Here is a 24,644-nt window from a genome sequence, read left to right as displayed (position 1 = left end):
GCGACCCGCGACCCCATATAAATCTATGGCTCAACCCGCCCCGCGGTGGGAATATAAATATATATTATATAGCGCTCTTTTAAGTACCCAAAGTCCCTTTAAATGTCTACAGTAGCACAACATTGTCATGGGCTGAATAAACAAGCATGTTGTTCAAAATAGGGTTTTTTTTTTTTTTTTGCGTGTGAGAGCGGCTGACCCGCTCACCCGTAGCCCGCATAATTTCCTCTGAAATCCTGACTCGACCCACCCGCGCCGCGGGTTGACCCGCGGGTCCCGCGGGTTACGGGTCGACCCGCTCATCACTACTACCTGGGCTCCATCTTGGAGGCAAACCTCTCTGGCAACAAAAACGCTGAAAAAGTGATCAAAAATGTCAACCAAACAACACGCTATTTGTGGAGGATTGATCGTCTAGTCAGTAAGAATACTCTGAAGATTCTTGCAGGGGCCCTCATTCAAGGTCATTATGATTATGCATGCACTTCATGGTATCACAACACCTCCAAGGCCTTAAAAACAAGGCTCCAAACATCCCAAAACAAACTTGTAAGGCTAATTCTTGGCCTCAATCACAAAAACCATCTAACCCCTGCTCATTTTGCTAGGATTGGATGGCTTAGGGTTGAGGACAGAGTACAGCAACTTGCTATGGGCCTGGTCTTCAAGATACACCACAACATTGGGATCCCCCTGTATTTGTCAAAATACTTCCAAAATGTTAATGAAGTCCATGATCATAACACCAGAGGCAGCTCCACAAATCATGTTCAACCCAGATTTGGCTCAACTAAGGGAATGAACTCGTTCTCAATCTCATGCTATTCATCAAAAATGTGGAATGCCCTACCAAAAGGAGTAGTGTTGTAGCTGTGGGTGTCACTCACTTCACTTTGGAGAAGTAATTCGACATGTATGAGGGTATTGAGGGCACTGTCTCATTGACTATCTTAAATACCAATCCCAGTTATATTTACATAACCCTGTCTTCTACCCTGAGCAATCTCAAACTAGCAAAGTGTGTTGGAATTAGGTGGGTCATGCATAGCCTGGGCCCTGGGACCAGACGAATCTGCGAGAAAAAATTGCACTCTGCCACGCAGTGATAGTCTGGCTACGCAAGGCTAGGTCATGCATGGGTTTCAGGCTGAGAAGTAGTCCTATATCAGTTTGTTTTGGGAGGTCTCAATCTGAGAGCCCCAGGTTAAAAAAAAATTAAAACAGCGTCCTCTGCTGTTTGTCACTTTTGCAGCAGCACAGCTCTGAATCTGTTCTTGAGAGAGGTCTGAATGAGGTCATGACAGACTGACACAATCAATATGTAACAAATGCATACAGGTCTAATGTAAAGAACTTTGGCAGAACTTTTGGCAACTTTTTTGACACACCATCCTTGAATGAAATGAGAACTTTTATTACATTTATTAGACTTTTAGCGACAGTTATCGACCTGATGTCAGATATCTCAAGTGCACCACCACCTTACTACCTGCTGGGTTAATCAACTCCAACTTGGAGAACTAGAGGCAGCTCTGATCATGAGGCTATTCTACAGTTCAGGTTCACCAGAGGCAAATGACAGTTGTTTGACAGGACAAATGTGTCATGCCATTGGATTGTGGAATTACTTGCTTTTGGAATGCACTAAAGCCACAACCTAACGTGGGCATGACTGCTAAGGGAACTACTGAGCATGAGATGTGACACACAAGAAAATGGGTAGAAACTCCAGTTAATGTTTTGTACACTTACTTTGAGTCTGTTCTGCTGATAGTACAAAGACCCATTAGCTAAATGCAATTTTAGCTTGCAATAAAAAGTTTACTGTAGGCTTACATTATCATCATGTATTTCACACAGTTTCTGTTACATTCTAGGCTACAATATCTCTCCATACTCCACAAGTGATTGATTGATTGATTGAATGAATACTTTATTAGCAATTTGCAAAAAATAAGCACTGGAAAGTACAGTTCAATACAAGGTCTGCTAAGAGGAACCCCAGAAACCCTATGGCTTGTTTACTTGGGGTCAAGTGACAAGGGAATCAGAGAAATATGTACAGTCTACAACAGATAAAAAATATAAAACAAAGCAACAAAAACAGTTATAGATATTACATCACATAATGTAAGTAACATGCTACAGTTGTAGCTGTCTTAAGTCATACGTTTCCTAAGAAACAATGTGTCACTCATCAACGAATCACCTCAAAACATCTAATCTCATCCATAGTGACCTGATCAAATGTATGGTTTGTTGAAGATGGTGACATTAACCACTTGAACACCAGCATCTATATTCTGGGGGGAATATTAGTCCCAAAATAGATCGGTTATTTTTGGCGAAGAAATTTGGTGTAGAATAGATGAAAAAATGCAGTCCAAGTAAGCATAGTTGCAACTCAGGTCTGTTTTACTAAGAATAGAGGGATTAAGTGATTAAAGCTGGTGAAAACAAACACTTCTGACATGTCGCTATAAATAGATGCATGCCAGGATTGGACTTCAAAAACAGGGGCATCAAAGTTTTTATTATTATCTAAGATTAATGAAATATAAGGGTATGTATTGTATTGAAAGGGTGGCTTTAACATTTTCTTGTTACAAAGGGGGAGGGGCCCCTATAAGACAGTTGAGGCATTAAACATGACATTTTGAAAAAAAAAAAAATGTAGGCTACTTTACACCAGATGGCCCTGGCAACGACCTGTTCCATCTATGAACGGACGAAGCTCCTAGAACGGAACTATTTACTATTTATAACATTTTTGTCAAAAGGGGCATACAAAAATTCCTGTCCATTAGAAAAGGGAAGAGCATTATCTGGACATAATTGTTTTTTTTTTTGTTTTTCTTTCTCATTAAAAACATAGAATTATAAGTCCCAGCATGCAGCTACTTCGACATAGAAACTAAGTGTATGTACAATCATTTAGAATGCCAGGCAACACATCTATTTAATAAAATATTAGCCTACTTCTGTTTATAACTCATCTATGAGCATACAATGATAATATCCCTAGGAGGTAATGTAGGTGTCATAGAGTCCATGAATAAATATATGAGTGTAAGTATTCAATAGAATATACTGTACATCTAACACCAGTGAATTGGATATTCAGACTATTTTATATATCAACAGTGGATATGAGAATGAATAGTATCTTATGTAGCTTCAATCTATCAACGGTCTATCCTGAATATATAGGTGAATATAAGAAAGTCTCAGCAGTTATCCTTAACAGGCATCTGTCAAGGCTTCTGTGTATTCACATCCCCATAATGCCTCAATTTCCCCACTCATAATTCCTCACATGTGCATTCTTGTAGTTTATCTATAGTTTAGTAGCAGGCACAGCTCTTGGTGATGGCTGTCTTCTGACCTTTACTGTGACTTGTTTCCTGACTGACTGTGGACCAGAGGAGAGGCAGGGAGAATAACATAATGATAATCAGATTCACCAACAATGACACCAATATTACCACAAGAGTGTTGGCAACGCTTATGGGTAATGAGTGTGTGAGGAGCCATGTGCGTCGTATGTCCATGTCCTGCTCAATGGCGTTCATCTGGAAATGGGTGCCCATTATGCCACAAACATGGAATAATTGATGGCTGTGGCCTGCAGAGGGCACAAAAGCAATGTAGTTGAGTGTTAAGGACACTGACTAACTGTTCTCAATAGAATACACAGAGGAAGAGAAAATCAAGAAGTTCCATGCTAAGTTTTAATATGACTGGAAAATCATTTGTTTTCATTTACTGTTGGTTTATAGTTTATAGGTTAGGATGAAGAAAGTAGTCATAAATAAGAAAGTGGGTGACCTGTGACCTGCAATAAGTGATGTGAAAGTAAATGATCACTGACTGCATTTTCGCAATAATAAATCTTTATTCATGAAAGGAATTAGTTAATTTGTATTTTCCTTCCATAATATAGCCTCTGAGATTAATATTACTTTGAATGAAGGTGTTATTATTATTATTCTTTTTTTTGGGCGGTGAAACCGCCCCTATAAGTGAGGTTTGGATATTTGTACAACAAATCCTGCGCTGTGATTGGCCAAAAATGTACCCCGCCTAACCCTGCACCGTGATTGGCCAATCACAGTCTATTCAGGACTGTGATTGGCCAGTGTCACATGACACATGTGCATAGCCCTATATAAGAAACCATAACTTAAAAAAACCCATAAATTTGTTTTTTTTAAGTTATGGTTTCTTCCATCATAAAGAGTGTTTCAATAAATGTATTTATTTTTTGTACATTTGTGTATTGTGTAATAACAGTTCTCTCTTACCTATATAGTCAAAGCTACCAGGGGCCAGCCGCTCGGGTAGGTGTGTAGCAAACAGAAAGCTTGTAAGAAAGGCCAGGGAAATGTGGTAGTAATGCTGCATGTTACTATCATTGTCTGTGCAGCCCTCGCCAACACACAGGAATACCTGTCAAAACAGAGACTTTTTTATGCAACAGTTGCATCACCAGTGATGTTTACGTATATCATGAGAATGTTAGTATTTTAAAGGTGTGTAAGTGATATTTTCGGGCGGTGTAGCCGCCCCTATAAGTGGGGTTGGGACACCTCATTAGTACACCCTTCCCTGTACTGTGATTGGCTCATAATTTGTACACCCCTAGCATTAGTACACCCCTCGCTGTACTGTGATTGGCTGACTCTATTGGCTGACTCTATTCAGCACTGTGATTGGCTAGCGAGACACATGATGACATTAATAACCTATAAATAGGACTATGCAGTTTGCACTTAAAAAAAAACACTTTTTTTTTAAGTGAGCTTCCATCACTGTGATGACCACTGTGATGACCACACCGCCCACTTCACACTGGGTGTGATTTTTTTTGTTCTTGATAGAAGAACAGGACCAAAGCAGAACTGAAAGTCATGGACATGATTAGCCTGTTATAATTTGGAAAGAGATGGGGGCCACTGTCATTTACAAATGTTCCGCCCTGATTTGCGTTCCCGGCCTCGCTTGGTACAAACATAATTGACACAAGGCATTAATGATCAGCATCCTGTATCATAGCCTTCCCCCCCTTGCCCTGTGCCTTTTCATACATGTGCACATAACGCCAAAATAATGTAATCGCATGCACAGACACAACAATGGAGGGAGGTAGGGGCATGCCTCCTGGAAGAGATTTGTGCTCCACTAACCGTTCAATTCTAGTTAACATGTGTGAAGTGTATGGTAGTGGTCTTACCCTATAGAATAGAGGAATGCTGTCAAACAGGTAGGGGTAAGCAAAGGCGACAACACGGAGAGCCTTTCCAAACTTTGGACTCTGGCACTCAGGGAATCTGTATAAACAAGAAAAACAACTATTACCATCCACAGTGGAAAAAAAGGCAAACAACAAATATAACAAAAACAGATGAGATACAAATGTGTACTTTTTGCAGGTATAGTATAAAATGCCAGGTGCTTAAAAACATCTTGACAAGACACAAACAAAACTAACAAAAACAATACTGGTTAATAATTGAGTATCTGGCATCCCAAGTGACTCAACATTTTGTGAATAACACTAGCATTTTAGTTGTTACACAACGCGTGTTGATAAAGTAGGTATTCAACATGTTTTTGCCATCTGATTTAGGGGTGGCAAGACACACTGGTCCACTGAGGTTGGGTGTGCCTTTTTGTCACATTTAAAAAAGTACTTCACATGCAGTTGATTTCTAATTCACCTTAGTGAGATCATCAAATTCTTTCAGAATGCTATTTCAGCCTCAGCTCATTGTTTGCCTTGAATCTCAACCAAATTTAAAAGGCTTCTCTGTGACATTTTAGATACATTAATTTTGTGAGCCTTTCATCTAAAACAAAATTGGTTTTGTCACACATGGTAAAGCTCTTGTTTATTATTTTGCATCATCATACTCAGAATTTATTGATGAGGGAAGGTGCAGAAATATGTGTATTTATTGTTATAAATGTGTGACCAATTGTCTCACATCTTCTATGTGACAGACTAAGCCAAAATGTGTCTTATTCTTATCATTGCTCATAACAAGATGGAGTTATCACTCTGAAAATCACACAACCAGTTCTGGGAATCTCTGACGCACAACCTTTTCAAACGCAGACACTTCTATTATTATTGTCAACAGATTACCTAAGCCAGATTTTAATGAAACATGTTTTAGAGTTCATTTTATTTCCAATTGATAGTTCATATAGGTTGCTACTGTATATATTATATATTCTCACTGTTCTCTGTTTCAGTCCTTATACTACGCCCAGCTGAAACCACCTTAAAGTTAATTGTGTTTTAGGGCGGGTCTCTTTGTTCAAGGTTGGGTAACACCCACTCCACTGAAAAGCAAGTTGCTCAATTGTACTTGGATTTGAAATGCCACAAAGAGTAAATCTTTCTTAAATGAAATACAAGATAAGTTTTATGTGCAATCACATATCACTTTCTGAAGATAATGGATTATGGTTCATTTACATTTTGCAGTACGACTGTGTTGCTCAGCGAAAATGGTGATAATATATGTATCTATTTTCTTCAACATTTCTTGGTAGTAAAAAAAATGTCAAGCCTGGAGAAGCAATGTGGCAAATTGAAAAGAACAGAACAGTGAATATGTTGCCTTTACCTTTTCACAATGTAATGGTTATATTGTAGGAATGGTAAGCCAAGCCTTAACAGAGACAGGAGGAAAAGTTATTAAAGCATTATCAAGTATTACCAAAACAATAACAAAGGCACCATGTTTGTACATGCAAGAGATGACGCACTGTTGTGTCCCTGTGTCAAATGAACTTAGTATCTGTACCTTGAGTAGCAGGCCATCGCAGTGCAAACAGCAGTGTTGAGAACAGCTATGGGGATATAGAGCTGGTGGAAAGTGCTATTAAGCCACCTGTCAGGGAAAACATATGCTGAGTAGACAACCGCTGACCCTGCGAATGAGAAAGAATTAAGAAAAGTTTAGATTGTGGAGGAAATATGGGGTTTCAAATAGGTTTGTATGTTTGTGCACACACACACACACACACACACACACACACACACACACACACACACACACACACACACACACACACACACACACACACACACACACACACACACACACACACACACACACACACACACACACACACACACACACACACACACACACACACACACACTAGAGTATACAGGAAGCATAGCACACTATCAAGGTTCATGCATACACCTCCATATGCCCCCCAGACTGATTGTCTGTCTGTCTTGACTCTACCAGCATGATCCCAATTTGTATCAATTATTGTGTCAAAACCTGAATCATCCACAAACAAATCTAACAAGTTGTATACATTGTATACATTTGCATTTTTAATAATAAAAAAACGTAAATGTCCATATATGGTCGAATCAGTGGTAGATCTCCATACGTAAAAGGGACACAGTCAGAAAGACAGACAGACAGACAGATCCACGTATCTCTGAGTATCTGTCTGTCTGTCTGTCTGTCTGTGTCCCTTTTATGCCCATAGAGAGATCTAGATCTAGAGTTTAGGCCGCTGCGTGGCCCTCACACCTACGTTGCAACACCGAATCAACCGATATGTCCATATATGGAGATCTCTGATGCCGTCAGTATATGCCCATATATGGGCATTCCCATATACAGTATGGAGATCTCTGTATCTGTCAGTCCTTGACCCTTTTATTCCCATATATGGAGCTCCCTGATGTCATCATTATATGCCATTTTTGGGCATGGTTACTGTATGTCTGAGTCATAGTGACGGCGGTATGTCTGAGTCATGGTGACGGGCCGCGGTGGTCGTCGGCCGGCCCGCCGACCCATTAGCTAATTTTAATAAAGGATAGAGATCCCTAAGTGTCATGTCCAGGGGGTGTACTTGTACATGATGGCTGGGGATGTACTTGTACATCAAGCCGCCCCACGCTACAGAAACAGGAGATAGGCTCCTGCCCTATATGGGCCACATGGCTCGGCAAGGCTTACTTATACTGTCATACCGTAACTCCCTGTCATAGGTTTGGTTTTCTGTTTGACAAAGCTAATACAGCAGGCTGTGCTGAACCCTGCACATACTTACCGAGGCTGTAGAAACTGAGGGCACCATAATCGAAGAAGAAGCAAATGTGGCGTGCACGTGGGGACATGGTGCTGAAGGTGTGGGCACAGCTAGAGGCCAGCGGGTATGTGCAACAGGCGAGGAGGTAGACCAAAAAGGGCCAGGTGAAGGAGTCTTGCCATGCTGTCTGCATCAGTACCACTGATGCCAGCTTCCATAAGAAGTACCTGAAAGGAAATATAAGCAACATCTGTATAATATCCTGGGTAAACATAGGTTATTACTCTTCTTATGAATCAATCAATTGGCAAAAATAACAGATCTGCAAACAAAGCATCACAATGCGTTGCATTGTGATGCTTTGTGAGCTTTTAGAAAGGCTATTTGATCATGTAACATTTTCTACAAAGGTACAATAACTAAGAAAAATTCCCAATATAGAACATGAAATGGCACAATTCATAGAGCCTTTTCTTTCTTTAGAGAGCCGAGATGCCTGACATTTTAAGGTCCCATTTCACATAGGAACATGAAATAAACTTCTAATTCCAACCAGGATTAGAAGTCAGGAAATAAATAATGAGGAAATAAGTTAAAGAGAGGAAAGGTTTCACTGGACAGGCTGGTCCTGAGACGAGAGAGAACGGATTAGCTTGGCATGGAAGTGGACATGGCCTTCAACAAAAAATGCAATGCAACATAACACAATAGACAATAGACCGAATCATCATGCCACAACCAAAAATATAGTTTCGGGTAGATAATGCTGGCAGCGTCGCATTAGAGCAGTATTTTCATTAGCCTTATTTCTGTAAGAACAGGACACTTATGATATTGTTATTGACAATTAGAAATATTTTAATTTGGTATAAATATCCACATGTTAACAAACTAGACATAGCTAATATTCTTCAAACGTCTATAGACATTCCACCCGGAAATACACGTTTTGTTTAGAAACATTCTGGTCTTTAAAGACAAAAGTTGTATAATGGACCCATGGGAAGAACTAACTGGTCACATGCACTATGAAGTTATATCAGCACTGTGGCAGAGGTCTGTGTTCTACTGATCACATTTTACACATGCAGTTGAATGCATCGCTCACAACAGGTACCTTTTTACTGGAGTATATATAATGCAAGTATAATCAGAATCAGAATGAACTTAATTGTCGGATCACACGATTACAGGTGTAAGAGAGTGTGAAATTATTTTTGTGCAAGCTCTCAACATTGCAGTTACAGGAAGAGTTAGAATCGGGAAGAGAGAACACAGAATACACGATGCACACGCAAAACAGTACGTACTTAATGTACATATAATGCTGGGTATTAGTTTAATTCTAATTAGAGCGTAAAAGTGGACTCGTAAGGGTAACATTTTACCCTCTAAGAGTTAAACCATCACCATGATTGTAGGATATACTGTTTTGCATGTGCATATAACAACTATCAGTTCTTATCAGGTAGCTCAGGCGTGCCGGGTGTGTATAATGGACACTGTTTCCATATCTCAGTGCGCCTCATTAACAAATCAACCATATTTGAGAGTTTCCCCATCATAGCGCTGAGTTGAGTTGACTAATTGAGGCAACACATTGGAGAGCGTTAAGCACAGACCAGCTCATTAGTGTCTGACTGCAGGCATACAATTCCACACCAGGTCCCAGGACACACACACACACACACACACACACACACACACACACACACACACACACACACACACACACACACACACACACACACACACACACACACACACACACACACACACACCCTCAGTTCACGCAAATACATTCACCTACACACGCCCTGATACTCACGTGTACACACACACACACACACACACACACACACACACACACACACACACGCGCACGCACGCACGCACGCACGCACGCACGCACGCACGCACGCACACACACACACACACACACACACACACACACACACACACACACACACACACACACACACACACACACACACACACACACACACACACACACACACTCCCTGGACCATACAGTCAAAACAACTGTCATCAGTGGGGACTCTGGGGAGGACTGATGGGATCACTAACCACTAACACACTCCCCATTCTCAGAATACAAACACTAAGAATGCAGTCTTTCTTAAAGAAGGTAAGGGAACTTACATACAGTACATATCTACAGCAGCAGATCACAATGAAACATGCAATTATGGAATCCATGCTATTGTACATATCGCCACACACATATCGCCACACACTCACTCCCTTTCTTTCTTTCTTTCTTTCTTTCTTTCTTTCTTTCTTTCTCTGTCTCAATCATAATCATCTTTTTATTTACTTTATCCATTACTTAATTTAATTCTAAAGGTTGAACTGCTTTTATTGTTTTGTCTGTAACTAAGTATACTCCCTCTTTTATCCAAGTTCTGAGCTCCTTTAGTTTAGGTTAAGAGTGATTCCTGACCCCGGACCGAGTAACTGACCTGTAACGAACGGTTGAATTAGAATGGACGTGTAATACTAGAGAGCTATTAGGCCTGAGGGCTTGCTGCACACAAGAGGCCATTGAGAACAAAACCTTGTGAATCTAGGAGATCTGCAGATTTAGTCACCCAGGGTGTTGTGCTGTCATTCCAAACAAACAAAGAAAGTGTGCTAAAGGTTGTAAAAAAATATCTATTTTAATAAAATAATGCAATTTTTTAATGCAACACCGTTGTACAATGAACTATAAAATAGGGCTAATCAGACTAATCAATTTAGTCTATTATATTTAAAAAAATCAATTAGATTTTTTGTAATTCATGTTGATTCGTTTACACAAGATATTACATCCAACCTGAAGGTTGAAGTATATTAGCCCAAGATTATTTGATGACCTATCTGCCTTATGGTCATTTATCACATTGACTATTATTAGAAGCACCACAAGCAGACAAGTTCAAGACCACATGCTCAATCAATGATGTTGACTTATACTTTATATCACATATCTCCTGTAAACCAGTTACAGTAATATCACTGGTTTTATACTATATCATTATGAAAATATACATGGGCTTCAGTCAATAACAATAATAACAATTGTAATAATAATAGTTTATAATTATAATTATTATTGTTATTATGCATGTTCTCCTCTGACGAGGAGCTGGCGAGAGGTGGAACATGAGAAACTGGTTTATTCACATGCCAGTGAAGTGCCAGAATAAAGGATATTATACACGGAAAAATCGCTGAAGTAAGGTATGATCAGTTGCTGAACCCTAATTATGCAAGCCTTTCAAGTTTCACAAGTTTCCTCCCACATGACAGGACAGAGGGATCCGCTCCATCAGATATTTAAACAGTGATTTCTGTGAAAACATCATATATTTACTGCAGTTGAGAGAGAATCACTATATACTGAGAACTTTAGGCCTTCTTGAATCACAACAGATACTGTAGCCTGGGCAGCATTCCTTTTCGGGTATATGATCCGGTCGGGAGCGGAAGTAGCCCTACGTCACTGGGCGCGTCATCCGCGTCATCAGCCGACCGGATCGCGACAAACCGGAAAGACGTCTCACCCCAAAATAGGTCCGTCCTATAAAATCCTTGATGCGGCGTAGTTTAGCTTATTTTTTAAATATAAATGTGAGTGTACTTTCCGGAGACTATTTAGCGTCTGTATTATCCGTATTATCCCACGGCGAAATTCTATTCCATTTAAATAGGGATTGGGGAACCAAAACAAAGCGGCACCGCAAAACCGGATCGCGACAATCCGGAAAGAGGATTATTTTTTCTTTCTTTTTTTTCAGTAGGCGTGACCTAGACCGGATCATATGGGTCTTTAGTAACGCATACCAGGCTTTCCTCCGAGGTGGAAAGACTGGTGACGCGAGGTTACAGATAATGTAAGAATCCACTTCCTCAGCACAACAGGAAAAGGCCCTGGATGGAGTCTACACAAGAATACCACGAATGGCACTAGGTGTCACATGGACGGACCACATCAGAAATGTGGTCCTCTATGGGCACCTATATACCACGGGTCACAGACAAGGTCAGAGAGAGAAGGATGAGGGTGGCAGGGCACTGCGTCAGGCACCCGGAACTAGTGGCAAGCAAACTGACACTATGGGAGCCATCCCAGGGCAAAGCCAAGAAAGGCAAGAAGCACACCACCTACGTAGATATACTGTGGTGTGACAGCGGAGATAACAACACTGCAGAGCTCATGCCCTGATGGTAGACAGGAGGGTGTGGAGGGCAGCGATTCAGGAGTCCCGAGCTGGTGTTGGCTAGACCACACTCTCGCATTGCATCGCATCATCAGCTCATCAAGCAAATATTTAATTTATTATTCTTATTCTAATAATTTATTTTAGAAGTTAAGGCACTGAGATGAGGTATCACATCAACAGCCAATTCCTCTTGCATTAACAAATTAAGGCAGGCCTCACAATGGACATGGACAATCACATGGAATGCAGAAGTCTAGGTATCATTCTCCATACACAAGCAATTACAAAAACAATGAGAAACATGCAGAATCCTTGTATTTCCATATTTCAAATGTTTTTATGTAAATTAATACTCACTTTGTCATACTACAGTGTCACACAAAAGTAGCAAAAATAGCTGATCTACAAGCTCACAACATGTCGCAACACGACGCGTTGTAAGTTTGTAGATCTGCAATTTGTTTGGGGGAAAATATATATATATTGAACCATTGAACAGTAGACAACACAAGAGCTTGTGACTAAATAATGACTACATTGTATCCATTGGAACACAGGTTCTTTTTTCCCCCCCATTTTCTGTAAAGTAATCGTTTTGGACATACAGTACAAGGCTACCACCCATCAGCGACAATATGAAACATTTAACTTTGTGACAGACTGACCAGGTAGGCAAGAAATGTGTCCAGATGTTGAGTGTCTCATTGGTCATCTGGAAGAGGCTGAGGATGCAGTCAGTGGCTGAGCTGCTGGGGTGGCGATAGCCAGAAATTATGCTGTCCTCATGGAACACCTGACCAAGAAAACTCTGTGTTAGTTATATCATTTTTTTAACGGGGTGTTCAGTTTTAGTTGCTTAGTGCATTTTTATAACTTGCATTTTGACATGATGTCATTTATATCAGGTAGAGGAATACGATTTTTTTTCTCCCTATTACTTTTTTGTATTACTCTCTATGAAAGAAATATCCAAAATGCTATATTGTCAACAACATTATTATTGTTATATCAACAATGGCTTTTCTTATGCTTTGAGAATAGGACAATATTTTCTTTCCATTATCTAGCCACCAACCATATTTCTTGATTGATTCTCCTCTCAGAACCAGCATGTTAAATGTCAGCATAAAGATGTAGTGAAGAAGAACTTACTTTGGGCACTTGGTTGATGGTGAAAACGCGTGGTAACCTGATAAGGCTGAGCATTGTTATTTGAAGGTGCTGCCGGTGCCTTGATTCACTGAAATATAAGTGAGCTGAACTGTCACCTGCTGGGACGACCTCAGTCTATATAAGTGTGTTGTTGCCATGCCATTCAGACGGTCCTGCCTCTTCTTCATCTCACCTATCCTCATCCAGCAAGAATATCCAGTATACCTGGGACACTCCCACACCGGCCCTACCGCACCTCCCTCCCATTCTTTCTCTCTCACAATTCCTCGTGGTCGTCTTTCTGCTATTTCACAACAAAACCCCCACTTTTAATTCAAGAGTTAAAGTCCAAGAATCAAATTTACACTGGAGATTTTGGTGTGTACACACAAGTGTATTTCAAGGCACACACACACTCACACGGCACGCACGTGTGTGTGCGCGCACACACACACACACACACACACACACACACACACACACACACACACACACACACACACACACACACACACACACACACACACACACACACACACACACACACTCATCCAATAAGTATTTATTTTTGGTAAAGATTTCACTATGAAAGGCAATTGTTTGAGCTGAAACCCAAATCAAGACTATGAAAGGCCCTTTTCAAATGAATGACTCCATTATCCTATGTCTCTAGAGGACAGCCGGTCAAGCAGGTTTCAGTGAGAAATCTCTTTTCAAGTCAATGGCATGCCAACACAAATCAACAAACAAATGAAAACAGCTGTGATTGACATTAATGATCTGTCTGGAGCCATGCATGGCCAATTCATTGTGCTTCTGTAGCCATTTTCCTCCCAGAAACACACAAGTCTAGAAGTCATGCAGCACTTCCTAGACTTGAACTGCAAGTTCTGTCTGAATTTCAGCCAGTGTTGTGTAGATAAGGCTGATGTCAAGACGGGTGCAGTAGAAGGGTGTGAGTTTCCCTGACAGAAATGTAAACAGAATCTCTTTCCTGCCTCTTTCTCATTCCCTGCATGTTTCACTGTGACAAGTCAGCATGTGAGTGATGGTTGTTGTCACACGGGGAGATGGCCAAGCCAGGTGACTGCTTCTTTGGCACGTTATCTTGTTTAAACGGAGAGAGAGCAAACACAGCTCACTGTAACTATAACTTTAGGAACTTGGAAGTGATTAACTACTTAAACCTTAACACTTTCTAACTGTACTTGGAGTTGCATTTCTACATCAAATCTCTTCGCCAAAAAGATCTACAAGTAGCAAGTAGCTTTTACTTCTTATTTTTGGCTAATGTTCCCCCCAGAATTTGGATGCTCGGGTTCAAATGGTTAATATTTAAGCAGTGTGTTAGTAATACATATTAATACGATTTAATGATTCTTCCCCCTGTCAGAAAATATGCTGAAGTTGGTCTTCATCCTTTACATTTGATTAGTTATTTGTGATTTATTTTGTCGTAGAAGTTAAGTAGAGCTTAAACTGTGCTTTCTACAGATACATCAACTTCATCACACTGCTTACTTGCCAATGTTATTCAACTGCTCAACCATTACATAAATTGCATAAAAAAGTAAAACCACCTTGTGTTAGCCATGATCACAACAGCTCTGTGCATTGGGCCAGCAAATATATTCCAGATCATGAAGCTCACCTTGGGACTTAATTTTCCTTTTCGCAGGGGGTGAAGACTACAGTCATCACCAGAACAACACAATTCTGTAGGTGAGAGAGAAAATTAGCTGGCAGAAGATGGTGTTTGTCTTTCAGTCTGTTTAGCTTGCCTGGATTTGTTAATATGTTAGTCTTCTACATATAAGACTGCAGTGGCAAGAGTATAAACAAACTAAAGTGCAGAGGGCTATGGGGCAAGATACTGCGAAAACAAGGTCAAGCAAGCACAACAATAATTTCCTTGAAGGTCTTATGTTATTGCCAGTTGTCAGAAGTCACATTCATGAAGATATTATGCAGAAGAGAACATCCACTCTATTTTGAGATGCTAGGCTTGAATGGTTTTAACTTTGTCGGTTTAAGTTTCAAGGAGCACACACCCTATACATTTTCAAATTCACAAAGCAATGGTTGTGATTGTGAACTGCGACATTAATATACAGTAACACATTCCACAAGTGAATACCTAGGCTACAGTCCAGTGCAAAGGAAACTGGCTTAGAAAGATAGTTTCAAGATTGAAGGTTTTATTTGTCACATGCTCATACCAGTAAGTGCAGTGCAATGTTGGTGTGGCTTGCTCCACTAGACTGTGCTAACCACATTTGACATATACTGTATAATCAAAGCAAAATATAATACAAGAAAGTAATAAAGTTTATAATACAAGTGTAGGTAAGTAGCCCTGAGAACTAGTGGTTCCCGAGCTATGTGGCTCCTGGGCACCGGCCTACTCGGGGACCACACTCGTGGACAATTTAAATAGGGAACAGTGCAAGTTGGGAATGCATACCCCACCCGGTTATGGAATACCCGGTCATGTTGTCAGAGTACTCGTTGTACCCGTTGTTAGAGTACCCAGTGCAGTACCTATTAAAAAGTATTCATCTCTCAAGAAAGATTCTTGAGAACTGTTTTCCACTGTTTTTGTTTTACCAAATGGGTAAAGATTTCCACAATAACATTAGATATTACCATCAATATGGAGATACAGAGATCTCTAACGTCAAAAACTGCTGACGATGTGTTGATGACATACTTAGGCAGCATACATGAATGGAGTTCCATTGTACACGCTACCACTCATAATGGTGCAGCGGCACCAGTGTGATGCAAAGCCAATCACGGAAAGCGATGCCTACACCATTCTCCACAGACACAGAGATTCGGTGCGTCCTCCACAGACCCGTGGACAGACAGATACATTCAATAGTGTTTTTTCAATTCTGGATAACCGCAGGTCTGACCGGATTCCCACACAGCAGTGCACACCCCAGGGTCATTGGCGACAAACACACGCCACACACGCCAAGTCAATCTGTCGTACAGTGCCCAAGTTATGCCAGGGACTGGGAGACGCACGCAAGCACGCACGCACGCACGCACGCACGCACGCACGCACGCACGCACGCACGCACGCACGCACGCACGCACGCACGCACGCACGCACGCACACACACACACACATCTTGCCCATATACTATATGCCAACCCGCAGGGGCAACGCATAAGATATACCATGTGTTTTATAGGCCTATAACACCACATATAGATATATCTCAGCTAGTATGAGGATGACAGAAAACCGTATATATTTTTGTGTATGTATATTGAACACAGTTTCCACATCTGTAGTAGTTTCCATCTCGTACAACTGGGAAGAAATATCCACACACACAAAACATTTTTCATCTGAAAAATATTCAGGCATTGACTTCCTTGGCCTACTGGCAAGCATGCACAAACGGATCGGTGTAGTGGGTTATGAGATTAGCCCTGGACAGACAGATGGAGACGGACGGCCAAACAGACACAAAGACGGATACATAAATTCAGGGGACATACAGGTGAATGTTCTTCTAGAATCTAGACGGCCAATTTGTGCAAGAGATGAGTATATATATATATATATATATACATGTACCGTGTGTAGTATTTATAGGTTAAAGAAGACAGTTAACCCATCAGTTGGAGCATTGTTGAGCCTGAGGGGAAAAGCTCTTTCTGTGTCTCTCTGTAGTGACTTTGTGACAGCGCAGGTGTTTGCCTGACCGCACTGCTGGGGAGATATGGGTCCTTTAAAATCATTTTAGCTCTGCTCAGACACCTTCTGAAAGGAGGGGAGTGAAGTCCCCATTGTGCACTTAGCCAAACTCACCAGCCTCTGCAGGGCTCTCTGGTCCCAGGAGGAGTAATTCACATACCTGTGTGTGTGTGTGTGTGTGTGTGTGTGTGTGTGTGTGTGTGTGTGTGTGTGTGTGTGTGTGTGTGTGTGTGTGTGTGTGTGTGTGTGTGTGTGTGTGTGTGTGTGTGTGTGTGTGTGTGTGTTTGTTTGTAAACTGAGTGCTATGTGTCGGTGGGTGGGGGGATGGGGGTCTGGGGAGTAACAAATTATTGATTCTATTGTCCTGTAAATTATTACAGGACAATAGAAGCAATAATAAATACATTCATACAATTTCCAACGTAAAAGACAACTGAAATAACAAAAACAACATGGGTATATGGAACCGCACGCACATTTGCACGCACATTCTCGCTACGTTGAGGAACAAATGCCACCCTTTTAACATTGGCCTATTATAGCGCCACCAGGAGGCCAAATTTTACAAAACTATTCTTTTTATATTACTCCTACAAATTTTGTCCAAACATCATGCAAATCTGTACACATTATCTCTATAGTCAAGTGATCAAGACGGTTCAGTCCGATATTTCATATTCCATCCTGATTGGCGACTTCCGAACATTGCTGGCCCACAATAACCTACCTGACCTGGTGGAGACCTGTGCTCCGAGGAGCACTTTTTCTAGTTGTTAATGCGATACACCCTTCTCCCCTCTGAGCCACTTAATAAAATGAGCAGGGAGAAGATGTGTTCTGGGGTAGAGTTTAAGGGTCAACTTAATGACATTTCTTTGAGAGGTCTGCAGCTTCTTTTTAAGGATCTTATGCTAGTGTACCAGTATGTGCAGGTGTAATCAAAATGACATTAAATAAGTACCCATACCAATATTCCAAGAGCACTTCTATGTATTAAAGTGATTATTCTAGCAACAAATTCTACTTTTTGATTGACCTTTTAGTGCCCACTCTGTCCGGGATACTTCTTTAGTTAAGCATTAGGCCCAAAGAGTATCGACTCTGTTTTGCAGAGAAGAACACACAAATTATTATCTTCTAACCAGATGCTGAGGTACTTGAAACTGCTCATCCTCTCCACTGGTGTCCCATTGATCAAGGTGGGTGTAGGTACAACAGTGACAGGTCTGCAACCTCCTCAACATAGGTCTTCTTGTTGCTGTTACTTGGTGATGGTGTTGCAGCTATGCTTGGCATATTTAACCCTATGTCACCAAACGTATCATATATGATACACACATTACACTGATTTTTTCATAAATCAGTGTAATCAATACTTGGACCAAGAACCTGTTGTATCATATCTGACACATCCCCACTTCCCCCTGGACCATACCATTTGCACTGCAGGTAGTTACAGAGCCTCAGGTGGTCTGACCCAAAATGGCTGCCATCAACTAAACAGGAGAGGTTGATGCACTACTAACAAACAATAATTTTTTAAGCAGTTCTGATAAGTTTTCCTAGTATATCTTTACTAATATTTTGAAATAAGTGTTGGATAACTTGAATGCACTTATGAGCTCTCAAAATTTAGCATTTGAGTTTGTTTTTATGATGTCAAAAGTGTTTGTATCATATTTGATACTACAGGTCTATAGTCCTTTACGATTTGTATCATATTTGATACTACAGGTCTAAAAAATATATATATATATATATTTTTTTTGTAATGTTAAAACCGACTTGATTTTTTATTTTTTATTTATTTTTTATCCCACGATTTTGTAACCCTATTTTTTACACCCAGTGCCAATCTCTATGTAATCCTGGGCACTACACTCCCACTGCCAACCTAGGTAGGCCAGGGCCGAGCTCATACCTCCTTCAATGCATGAGAGCCAACTGACCTTCTTATCACCTGACAGGGGAGAGTTTCCCTGGTTGGACGTAGTGCTTGGAAGGAACACGTTATTCCAACCAGTTCCTTTCCCCTCCATCAGGCGCCCCGGCTGGCCAGGGGGAGGCAGTAAAACCGACTTGAAATACCCCTTGTAATACCCCTTGTATCAAATATGATACAACAAATAAATGATAAAAAGGAATGTTAAAAAAATTGAACAAAATCAAAAATGTTTTAAGACCCAATAAAGTGTCCCTTTTCAAATTTTGGGAATTTTCTGACCTTTCCTTCATAATTCAGGTTCTACAGGGTTAAGTCATATTTAAACATTGCATCATGTGACTTTTAAGACCGGTATAAAAAAAAAATATTGGACAAATTGTCAAATACTATAAGACGCAAAAATTGTGAAAATTGCTGATCGACAAGCTCACACTCGTGAGCTTGTAGATGTGGCCTACTGGCAGTGTGCAAAAGAACTGTCCAGTGGCGGATACACAGACAGACCCTCTTATAGATGGCAAGACTCCTGCAGAGCCACACCATATAACGGTTCTAGGAATGCAAGGTAGTGGTGAGTGGCATGTGCGAGAACGGAAGAAGCAGTGTAAGCATGAGCTCTATATATAAAAAAACAAGGTAAATAGTCACATAAATAGAGTGCAGGGAGAACAATGTAGTGCCTGGCTAGAAGACACTTGGATACAAGGTAAACAATGCACCTAGCATCTGTCTAAACAACATGCTATCTAATTGCATTCTTAACATTTGTGGTTGAGAAAAAAACAATTCTCAGAAACAAAACACGAGCTATAGCATAAAGAGTGGGTGAGGTGGAGTATGAAGATGTGAATCTTGAATATAGCAGAACATTGGGAGTGATTCTGCAGTTCTGACTGCAATGGGGAGTTTATTGAACAGTCTGGGAGCCAGGAGGGAGACCAGGGTGTTTTCCGTCCAACCAATCAGGTAGGAGGAGAACCACATTAGTGCTGTCCCAGTGATGCCAAGGTCAGAAAGGATTTCCAGGAGAAGCTGGTGGTTCACTGTCAAGGCTGTGCCAAAATACAGGGGAAACTCACCTTTATGCAGTGGTGGAAGAAGTACTCACATTTTTACTTAAGTAAAAGTATCAATACTGCAATGTAGAAACACTCAGTTTCAAGTAAAAGTCCGGTAATCAAAATTTACTTGAGTAAAAGTACAAAAGTATAGGCATCAAAATATACTTAATAAGCAAAAGTAAAAGTACTCATTATGCAGAATGTCCCATTTCAGAGGTTTCAAATGTATAAAAATGCTTTGAAAATAGCAGATCTACAAGCTTGTATAGATCGGCTATTTTCAAAAAGCCCAAATTTAAATAGTACTGAAGTGGTTAATGTACGTATGTTTTGTAATAATAATTCAAATCTACAAAGTAAAAAAGGATGGAATATGAACTTTTCAAATAATTGCAGTGGAGTGAAAAGTGTAATATTTGCCTCTGAGATGTAGCAGGAGTAGAAGGAAAGTTTGTAAATACTCGAGTAAAGTAAAAGTATCTCAAAATTGTACTTCATACAGCAATTTACTAAATGTACTTAGTTACTTTACACCACTGCCTTTATGCTAACAGTTAGTAATGTAAACAGGAGCGTACTTATGTTCCCTCAGCCCTGGATCCCTACATATCCATAACCCCCAACCCTAACCCTAATAACCTCAAGCCTGCCCCTAAACTGAGGGAACTACTGTAGGGCTGACAGAACATAGGGCTGAAGGAACATAGGTCTGACCAATCAAAATCACTCACCAGTTTTTTAGCTGAATTGAGAAATTATGTAGGTATGGGGTAATTGGTTCTTCTCAAGGTCAAGCAATATAGCCTCTGATGCCTTCTACATGCAGATGACAGGTTATTAGAATTCGCTTTTGTTGGGTGTACCTCAATGCTAGGAAAATGCAAATCACACCACTGTAGAACCCCAAGAAACCCCAAGCATTCAATATACTTTGTATACCTCATTTTACTAAGGTGTTACCTTAATTTTGAGTGAAGTGAACGCATACTGAATTTGTACTATCACACCATGCCACAAGATGTCAGTGTTTTCAAGCAGAAGCCCAGTGAGTTTATACTCAGTTGGATTGGCCCCAAAACCATCAATAAGTCATCATTGCTCTCACTTCATGCACACGTTTATCAGGGTGAAATAGAAGTATCGTTTTGATTTTTTTTAAGCAAAATAAAGATAGATAAATAATAATTAAAACAGAAACCGAAATATCCAAGCTTAAATGGCTTAAGCTTGGATATTTCGGTTTCTGTTTAAAAAAAAATGTTCATGAGTTCTTAGATGCAAAGTTTCCTTTAGCCAAAGAAAAAGTAGAAGATCAATTTGAGAATTAATTCAATGGCCCTAGCCTCCAAAGCTGTTTTAATTTAAAAAGTGAATTCAAGTGTATTACTGAGGAGAAAAGTAGACTTTGTTCAAACACTTGATTCTTTTAATAATTGTTAACGACAGAACTAGAAGGCTGTAATGCATACAAAACAAACCTCCTGTGGTTACATTTAAATGATTGTGTAGCCTCAGCAACTACTGACAAGCTCTTCACATCAGGCATTCATGGAGAATTGTTGCTGGTGCAAACATTACTTTTTGAGTTATTTCTTTATTTCCGACTCGATGGTAGGCCTAATCAAGAACAACAGTTTTTCTACATCATCTAAGGCAGTGGTTCTCAACCTTTTTTGAGCTCTGGATCACTAGTACATTTCAAACAATGGTCTTCTTTTGATCATGAAATGTACGATATTGTAAAATTGTAAATGTCTGAAATGTAATTCTTAACCTTTGTAGGTGAACTATTGTCTGTGTATTGTATCTGTAGCATGTTGTTGTGTATGATGTGTATTTGGGTGTGATGGACCCCAGGAAGAATAGCCATGCTTAGGCAAGTGCTAATGGGGATCCATAATAAAGTAAAATAAAGTAAAGTAAAAAGGACCACTCCTGATACTTAATTTGCTGTTTGAATCATCAATTTTGTTTATTTTACCCATCAATGTTAAATTTGAACTTTTCTGCCATTCACACACAGTAACACAGTAATATTTGACTGTAACTTGTTTAGCCCACATTTTATTATTGGTGGAACATTTAATTGGACTCTCTGAATTATCCTTTGTTTATCTTACCCATCAATGTGAAACTTGACTTGACTACCACTCATTATTTGCAGCCTGGGGGGAATGGTGGCAACAGCTGCAATGGCTTTCTATCCAGTTAAAGCATGTTTCTCTGCTTGGTCTTTATATGAAATATTATTTAAACACTTTTTATACATTTAACAAAAGTAACATTTTTAAACATGTTGGAACACCTGCAATTATGCCATGGACCACTAATGGTCCGTGGACCACTGGTTGCAAAACAGAGATCTAAGGAATGGGATTGAATAAGAAAGGGGAACTGGCAGTGGAGTAAAGCCAAGCATCCATTCTCTGTATTGTTCTCTTATCCCAGTGCATCCCTCTTTATTTGAGAGTCAACATCCTCGTCCTCCCTCTTCCTCCTATTCATCCCGTTATGTTGATATTTACTGTAGCCCTCCATTTTCTTTCTCTGGAGAAAGGAACAATGTGCACCCTGCAGGGCCTATTCCAGCTCATCTAGTACACATCTAATGCTCACATGCTGCACATAAACAATATTGCGTGCATTATCTCTTCTGCATAACGTGCCAAATTTGCATTGCCCAGCAAAGATTTTTTTATAATCGTCTCTTTTTCTCTCCCTCTCATGCTTTCTCTCTCTGTCCCTTGTCCAATTAAACAGGAGAGATGAAAGAGCTGACGAGAAAGCAATTTGAAAACAATGTTTACTCATGGGCAGAAAATGTAATCAGAGAGATACAATGTTAATTTCGATAATGATTTGACAGATTTGCATGGGCAGATCAAATCATAAGCCAAACAAATTACAAAAAATGATCCACTGATTACTTGGATTAGTAAATACTTACTAGGATGCTTGCTTCGATGAACTAAAATGGAAAAGCTCAAAGTTTGGAAGACAAAATGTAAAACTGACAATACTCCCTGCTCCATCTTCATTGTACAGTCCCAACTCACAGTCACAGTCACTCTCTCTCTCTCTCTCTCTCTCTCTTACACACACACAAATTCAATAATGGTGAGTTCAGTGGTGTGTTAATTTGATCAAGTGGGCAAATTTATGAGCATCACATAGCCCCTGGTCTCTGGTGTGCTATGAGATGTTCTAATGTTATCACAGCCATTTGGACGGAATCTGAATGGCAGCAGAGGAACAGGATAGGCCTGTAGAGAGATAGAGCTCATAGGGTCTAGAGATAATTACACTGTGGGAGACAAAGTCACTGTCAGAGGGAAGGTAATGGCTTTGACTACTGCTGTGCACTTCAATTAATCATACATGAAGTTTGTGAGAGCGGACTATTGTTTGTGTCCCCACGTTTTTGAATGTGCACCTGTAACACGACATAAGTCTAGACGTGGGAGTTGAGCGCATTGTTTCTTATATTCAGATGTAAGGTAATGGCACTGCAGAGGAGATTGAAGGAGTAGGGTGAAGGGTGTGGGGGGTAGTGAGAGAAATAAGGCTACATTGTATACACTAGAAGGTCAAGTAACATGTGGGGAGGCAGCACGAGTATATGACTACTCCTATCATATCCCAAATATCCATACATGAGATGAGTCACAATACCATAAATCACATTTATGGGTATTGCGGTACACATTCTCCATGACGATTAATACCGCAATAACATTATTAAAACAAAAGTATGTGCGCCCGAGGCATGCTGGGAAGTATTCCCTCAGCCATTAACAGCCCGAGATGCTACACAGCCTCCACCTGAGGGGTGCCTGTCCTAGAACATCTCATTAGCCAGTATAGCGCAAATTCCCGGAGGTGACAAGACGGACAACTCCTTCCCCTCCCTGGAGGTTACGGAGGCTCTGGTGCTCCCAACTTCCCAGGGGGAAGCGATGTCTGGTGTGGGGAGAGGCTCTCTGCCCACAGGAGCAGGGGCAAGTGGAGGGCCCTAACCTTGCTGTTGTGCGTCTGACAGGATGGTGAGCTGGGGAGCCTGGGTGCGATTAAACCTCTCTACCCACCCACCGCTCTGGGCGTGTAGAGGAGTAGTCCTTGTCTTCTTGATGCCCAGCTACTGACAGCCCACTTGGAATAACTCTAAGTTGAACCACTGTTCACTGTGTGGATTAACTCTGACGCATTGCACTGGCAGAACATCTCGTCCACCAGTGCCACAGGGCTGATCACTTGGTGACTGTGGTATTCTGCCATCCTTTCCTGTGTTATTTTAATTTGTCTTGCAATGGTGAAAGGGTTTGTTTGACTGGTAATGTTACCTATTTGGATTTTGGAATGTAAATGTTTTGTACATTGTACATAGATGAAAGATTTTAGAAAATGATTCTGTATTAGTCTCCCTAATTAATAAATATCCTCTGTTTAATCCGATAACAAGAGTTAAT

At 40.4% G+C, this 24,644-nt stretch overlaps 1 protein-coding gene across 1 annotated transcript; it reads right to left on the bottom strand.

Annotated features, from left to right (window-relative positions):
* Positions 1–1,393: 1,393 nt before the first annotated feature.
* LOC308086520 (membrane progestin receptor gamma-B-like) lies at positions 1,394–13,585 on the bottom strand. Its single transcript, XM_080430078.1, has 8 exons — positions 13,458–13,585; positions 12,971–13,098; positions 8,098–8,303; positions 6,816–6,942; positions 6,636–6,680; positions 5,234–5,330; positions 4,305–4,449; positions 1,394–3,625 (listed from the first exon to the last, which is right to left on the bottom strand). The coding sequence occupies exons 1-8, from the start codon at positions 13,509–13,511 to the stop codon at positions 3,345–3,347; spliced, it is 1,083 nt and encodes a 360-aa protein (XP_080286204.1). The 5' UTR covers positions 13,512–13,585; the 3' UTR covers positions 1,394–3,344.
* Positions 13,586–24,644: the final 11,059 nt, after the last annotated feature.

This window comes from Gymnoscopelus braueri (assembly GCF_963280865.1).
Source record: "Gymnoscopelus braueri genome assembly, chromosome: 1".
Classification (NCBI taxonomy): domain Eukaryota; kingdom Metazoa; phylum Chordata; class Actinopteri; order Myctophiformes; family Myctophidae; genus Gymnoscopelus; species Gymnoscopelus braueri.
Note: the sequence above shows the minus strand (reverse complement) of the source record. Positions and strands in the feature narration are given on the sequence as shown.